Below are 6,307 nucleotides of genomic sequence, written 5' to 3'. Positions count from 1 at the left end.
TTGTTTCGTACTTGTTGTGCAAACCTTTTTAAATTTTGATTGTCATCATGCATTCTATCTTTCCTTTATGTCCGTAATGGGTACTACATGTATGTTTTGGAATTTTTTTTTTCATGTCCTTTTAATTTTTTGAAATGGTCCTCTAATAGGACAAGCAAAACACTTTCTGTAAATAAGGTATAGTTAATTTTTTAAGGAAACATTCCATAATATAAAAAATGTAATTTTTTGTGTATATTTTTTGTTTTCTTAGATGGTTCAATATAACTTGTATTTGGAGATTGTTTCAAGTATGATCATGGAAAAATAGTAGTTTTGATTGAATTAGGTGTTGTTAATATGTGACAAAGTATCTTTCCCAGTTTTATTAAATGTGAGGCCATCCATAAGATTATTTATTGTTCCCTTATAATTAAGACCATCCCTTTGTCATCATTCTCCCTTTTGACCGTCCATTGTAGGGATGTGATAGATTCTAACTTACACTTGATACTTTGTATGAGAAGCATATAATTTGTTCTCTTTTTTTATGTTGATAGTATTGGAAAATGCATGTATTGTGAAGTTCACTTTTTTATGGTAGAAATAGACTTGTTATAAGCATGATATGAATTATTTCTCAAATAGTTCGAGAGGACTATTTTCCAATATTTTAGAAGATTGTGATTTGAGAATTCGGGAAGATGATAATTTGGAAAGTCAACAATTGAACTCAAGAACTACACTCTTTCAAAGTTTATGAGGTATCTCGATGAAGTTCCCTCTAGTACATGAATTATTTCTTCAAAGAAAAACTACTAAAGAACACACACACACACGAATAATGATCTTACATTATTGAGTTGCTTTTGAATGTCTCACTATATGACTTTTATAAAGCATTTCAAGCATGAATTTATGAACTAGCAACCTATAAGAATGAAACTAATTATTATAACAATAATAAACCAAAACTCACTAAGTTGGTGACTTTATTACAATATGTAACGCCTAATATTCTAACATCTCCCCTTAATGTTATATTTTACACAACAAAACATGTTGATAAAAATATTTATTTGTACATACATGTATGTGTATGTATATACATATGCATATGCATATACATAAATATATACATATTTTTATCAACATATTTTTTGTTTGAAATATAAATCTTAGAGAGATGTTAGAAAATTAGGCTTTCATATTAAAAAAAAATCACTATTTTCGTCACTTTTTGACTTATTATTGATATAATAATTAGTTTCATTCTCGTAAATTGGTAATTAAAAAATATGTACTTAACTAACTTTATAAAAGTCATATAATGAAATATTCAAAAGTAACTCAATAACATAGCCATTATTCATGTTTTTACTTTAGAAATGTAGATACTCCTTTATAATCATTAATTATTAAAAAAATCAAACAAGACAATAAATCCAATAGACATTATTGGTATCTTGAAATTATTTTGTCTTACATTATATAAAAAGACAACAACAAAGTAAGTCGAGAAAGGCAACTAAGAGTTAAAGAGCAATGGGCATTATTGTCGTGTTCCGCGTGGAATTGTTGTGTCCTTTATTACATAAAGCTCGACGAAGATGCAAAATATGTATTTGTACATACATGTATGTGTATGTATATACACATGCATATGCATATACATAAATATATACATATTTTTTTTGTTTGAAATATAAATCTTAGAGAGATGTTAGAAAATTAAGCTTTCATGTTACAAAAGAAAGAGTCACTATTTTCGTCACTTTTTGACTTATTACTAGTATAATAATTAGTTTCATTTTCTTAAATTGGCAATTAGAAAATATGTACTTAACTAACCTTATAAAAATCATATAATGAAATATTCAAAAGTAACTCAATAACATAACCATTATTCATGTTCTTACTTTAGAAATGTAGATATTCTTTTATAATCATTAATTATTAGAAAAAATAAATAAATCCAATAGACATTATTGCTATCTTAAAATTATATTGTCTTACATTATATACAAAGACAAACAACAAAATAAGTCGTTAAAGACAACTAGGAGGAAAAGAGCAAATTATTGCCGTGTTCCGCGTGGAATTGTTGCGTCCTTTATTACATAAACCTCCGCGAAGATGCAAAAGTCACAATCTACGCGTATTTCTCTGTGGCTACGAAGTACAGTCGACTATGAATTGGAGATCAGTTTTTCAAAGAGTTATGATATTTTTTTCCCAGGATTCTAAAATTTAGCATCCAGGTATCTTCTGTAAGATTTTAATTTGTTTGATCATAATTCTTTGATAATGTGTGCATCCAGGTATCTTATATTTATTATTTTTCTCCCTTTTAAATTATAAGTCTGATTGAGAGAGACCGCTTGTAGCAACAAGATGAGTAGTGCCTCAACGAGTACTGCTCCCAATAAAGAAATTTCATGTGCTGCTGCTCGCAAACCTTCTCCTTCAACTGGACTTTCTAGCTTGTCCCTCGATCTACTTATACGCTACATCGATAACGTTTTGTCTGCTATCATCAACCAGGTACTACACATTTGCTTCACTCTTCTACTTTTACTTTATGCCCTTTCTGTTTGTAATGGATTTAAAATTTATACGGATGCCTACAGAACTTGGGCTGCAAAATAATTGATAGTGGAACAGAGCTAAGGGATTTAGTACAGCCTGTTGCCTCAGATTTTTCCAACATATTTGATGGCATTTCAGAGGGTGCAAAAATGTTCTCGGATCAGGTAACTCGCATCTTTACTTATTTGTTTGTCTAAAATCAGGAATTGTACAGTGATTATTTCCTTTCAATGTTTTAAGTGGCAATTTTTTTGGCCCTTTGATATAGAAATTCTTGAAGTCTCAGCTTTCTACCGAGGCGCATTCAGTGGCGGTTGACGTATTGAAAGGATTGGGGAGTGTACATTGGGTTGCAGTGGGGCTTTTAGCGATAGCTAAAGTTCTAGAAAGATTCGACAACATTTCTGCAAATGACAGAGAATGCATAGACCTTCTTAAAGATATGCGTAAGCTCGGTAATACCTGAAACGGATGAAAGATATTTATGCTGATTTGAACAAAGAGATTTTAGAAGATATGAGCGAAGCTGCTAAATTGATTGTTTCTGGTGCGATTCTGTGTTGTTCCTTTATCACATCGAACAAATTATCCAAGTAATTAGTTTGTGTCAATATATTCTTTGATGAAGGTACAGACCATAGCTCTGTTGCATTGATTTAGTTAATGGGAGATTCGTCACACTCAATAAAAACAAAGATTTTTTTATATATTTTAGTGACATTTGTCTGGTGACTCCAAAGGTTCTTGTTAACAAAGAAGATCCGCTTTGAACTTGTCTATGTTCGCGGAAAAGTAGATTCTATGAAAGCTGATCTGATGCTTCAAATGCAAGTTCTAACCGTGACTACACTTACCTTCTATCATCGGCAATATAATGTTGCAGGTTGTGATCTTCACATGAGAAAGTTCCATTTTCACAATCAAAAGCTAATATAACTAATTGAATGTTGATTATCAATATAACCGAGTTATTGATTTCGCATATCTAGGTGGGAACGAGGAGAATAATTGCCTTCAAGTAACAGAACAAAAGCCCTCCGAACAATCCAAAGATGCAGAGAGTAAGAGACTAATTCGATTCAATTTTGTCACTCACAATTGTTGATTTTATCTAACCAGCTGTGACTAAGGAGATCTGTGAAACAAAGCTCGAAAGATCAGAGTCAGACACTACTCAATCTTGGGGACAAGATATTCATAATGGGGTAAATGAGCACCCAAAAGTCGAAACGCCACTGAGTGGCTCTCTTGGGCTGGGTGGATTTCTTAAAAGAACGATTCCAACCATATTAGACTCCAAAAGCCTTCTCCTTCCCCTTCGCCTTCCCCTGCCCCTGCCCTGCCCCCTTCCCCTTATATACAGATAAAAATGTTGGTGAAAGAGATTCAATTATCTCCAATTGAGTTCAAACGCGACGAATTGAAAAGGGCAACAAAAGGATTTTCTAAACAGATAGGCAAAGGTGGTTTTGGGAATGTGTACTACGTAAGTTCCTTCTGAAATCAAACTGTCAATTATAGTCTAGAAATAACAATGATTAGTTATCAATTTGTGAATATATTTTCTTCTGCTCTTTCGAAGGGAATTCTTTCCGATGGAAAACGAGTGGCATAAAGGTGTTGAGCAAAGAAAGTCGTCAAGGCGAAAAACAGTGGATGAACGAGCTGAGGACTCTAAGCGCCATCGGAACATCATGGAGCTGGTGGGATATTGCATTGAAGGCGGTATGATGTTAGTCTATGATTATGTCCCACGAAACCTGTCAAACGTCATTTTTGGTGAGCAGCCAGTGCAGTTCTTCGATTGGCCAACAAGACAGAAGATTATATTGGACATAATAAGGGGACTCGCATATCTTCATGAGGGTGTACAAGTCTGCATATTGCATAATTACATTAAACCCAATAACTTTCTTCTAGATGAGAACTTAAACGGCAAGATATGTGATTTTGGTCTTGCTAGAATACTGGAACCAGATTGCGCCCAATATGTGAACAAGGAGCTTCCTACAAATTACGAGATGTTCTTAAGAGACGCAACTGAATCTGATACCACTACATATAGGACTGTGGCTGGAACACCGTAAAATAGTCTCATCCTTTGACCCTTCATTAGAGTGAAAATGATTAATCTATGCATTTGGTAAATTTTGGGAGCCCAGAGTAAAGTGTTTTATGTTGAGCAACCGATTAATGCATTTTTCTTTCTTTGTCTGGCCCTACAGGGGTTACCTGGATCCTGAGTATTTTAGATCCGGTCGTGCGAGTGTGGAATCCGACATTTACAGCTTTGGAGTGACGCTGTTAAATATCGTATCTGGCAAAAGAGCAACTGAATACGTAGATGTCCGGATGCTCACCCAGCACGTAAGAACTATACATCACTACAACGGTAGATTGTACGGGTTTTAACAAACGAATATAACGATTTAATTTACGGTTTGGTGTGTGAATGTAGGCGTGGAGGTTACATGAAGAGGATCGGATTCATGACCTAATAGACCCTCGATTACTCAAAAATGATGGTTTAATTAATTCAAGCAGCATATCAAGAACAATAATAACAGCTCTCTGGTGCACTCATAATGAATGCAAGGCACGCCCATCAGCATCAGGAGTATTAATGATGCTTTTATCAGAAGAAAAAATTTCACTTCGCACCCGGACAGTTGCAGAAAAAGTAGTTTCAGTACCCGATTTGAATTTCAACCATAGTCAAGCAACAATGCTGAATGACAAGTATTTGGAATCAAGTTACGTAAGAGATTCCAATTCCCACCCAAGCAGATATCCGGATTTGAGTTACGTGAGAGACTGGAGTTTTCACACAGATATGCTGAGTGGGGAGAGTAGTGAATATTGAAGAGCTAGACTCAGAAAAGCTTACCTACATGTTTTTATAAAATCAGAATAGTACTGTGTTTCATTTCACTTTGGGTTTGATTTGTAATTTGGAAATTTAATGAATGTATTGTTGTATAATCCAGTCTTTTTGACAAACAATTAACTTTCAAGTATTTGGTAAATTTCAAACAAACTCCATTTGCCGTGTTTTAGTGTCAAACTATCTCATTCTCTTGAAATTATTTATAAATTATAAGACTGACAATCCCTCTTTACTTGCGTAGAAAGATACAACAATCATTATTGACGTGTCATTTTTGTTACGGCGTGTTTGAAGGGTCACACCGCCAGAGGCCTTGGAATTTCTTACTCATAATTCAATCACTCTACAATGGATTTGTTTAGTTTAGTGTGAAACCATGAAATAAATAAGAAATATTCAATTTTCGTAGTAAGCCCAAACAAAACGTTATCGATGTAACCTTCAGGGACAAGTAGAACAAGGGGCAATAATGGGGAAGGACCACTACTATAGCAAGATTTAGGATTACAAGTGGGAGAAGCAACATTGTGTCATCGATTATTCATCTTTGTATACAATCATATAATCAAGTTGCATAAAATTAAATTGAAATTTTTTTTTTTGTCTTTTTTGCGTTTGATTTAGTATTTCAAGTAAAGAATACTTGGATTGCATAAAATATATACTAATATATTATACGTTGATTTATTTACTGGATTGTCAATACGTGTTGGTGTACAACTCCATGCACACATTTCACTCTAGTTCTATTATATCATTCAAATGTCCTCATCATGCATTCATAGTCTTGGTATGTAACATGTGTAGTTTTATTTTACGATGGTTAGTTTGTATAAATTCTTAATTGTGTTC

At 33.6% G+C, this 6,307-nt stretch overlaps 2 protein-coding genes across 2 annotated transcripts; both read left to right on the top strand.

The window, feature by feature from the left end:
* The first annotated feature begins 2,350 nt into the window (after nt 1-2,350).
* LOC131857065 (uncharacterized) lies at nt 2,351-3,152 on the top strand. The gene is made up of 3 exons (XM_059209101.1): nt 2,351-2,523; nt 2,610-2,732; nt 2,837-3,152. The coding sequence occupies exons 1-3, from the start codon at nt 2,374-2,376 to the stop codon at nt 3,032-3,034; spliced, it is 471 nt and encodes a 156-aa protein (XP_059065084.1). The 5' UTR covers nt 2,351-2,373; the 3' UTR covers nt 3,035-3,152.
* Nucleotides 3,153-3,248: 96 nt separating this feature from the next.
* LOC131855916 (G-type lectin S-receptor-like serine/threonine-protein kinase At4g27290) lies at nt 3,249-5,550 on the top strand. The gene is made up of 4 exons (XM_059209100.1): nt 3,249-3,451; nt 3,558-4,651; nt 4,794-4,935; nt 5,027-5,550. Exons 2-4 carry the CDS (start codon nt 4,164-4,166, stop codon nt 5,429-5,431), a joined length of 1,035 nt encoding a protein of 344 aa, XP_059065083.1. The 5' UTR covers nt 3,249-3,451; nt 3,558-4,163; the 3' UTR covers nt 5,432-5,550.
* The last annotated feature ends 757 nt before the right edge of the window (nt 5,551-6,307 follow it).

The sequence above is a fragment of the Cryptomeria japonica genome, chromosome 7 (genome assembly GCF_030272615.1).
Source record: "Cryptomeria japonica chromosome 7, Sugi_1.0, whole genome shotgun sequence".
In the NCBI taxonomy this organism is placed as follows: domain Eukaryota; kingdom Viridiplantae; phylum Streptophyta; class Pinopsida; order Cupressales; family Cupressaceae; genus Cryptomeria; species Cryptomeria japonica.
Note: the sequence above shows the minus strand (reverse complement) of the source record. Positions and strands in the feature narration are given on the sequence as shown.

What these genes read in the sequence shown, in the direction of transcription:
- LOC131855916 (XM_059209100.1), top strand. Translation starts at nt 4,164, where the DNA reads ATGGAAAACGAGTGGCATAAAGGTGTTGAGCAAAGAAAGTCGTCAAGG. An exon ending in AGGACTGTGGCTGGAACACC is followed by an intron (nt 4,652 to 4,793) that starts GTAAAATAGTCT and finishes CTGGCCCTACAG; the next exon opens with GGGTTACCTGGATCCTGAGT. An exon ending in TCCGGATGCTCACCCAGCAC is followed by an intron (nt 4,936 to 5,026) that starts GTAAGAACTATA and finishes GTGTGAATGTAG; the next exon opens with GCGTGGAGGTTACATGAAGA.
- LOC131857065 (XM_059209101.1), top strand. Translation starts at nt 2,374, where the DNA reads ATGAGTAGTGCCTCAACGAGTACTGCTCCCAATAAAGAAATTTCATGT. An exon ending in TGTCTGCTATCATCAACCAG is followed by an intron (nt 2,524 to 2,609) that starts GTACTACACATT and finishes GGATGCCTACAG; the next exon opens with AACTTGGGCTGCAAAATAAT. An exon ending in CAAAAATGTTCTCGGATCAG is followed by an intron (nt 2,733 to 2,836) that starts GTAACTCGCATC and finishes CCTTTGATATAG; the next exon opens with AAATTCTTGAAGTCTCAGCT.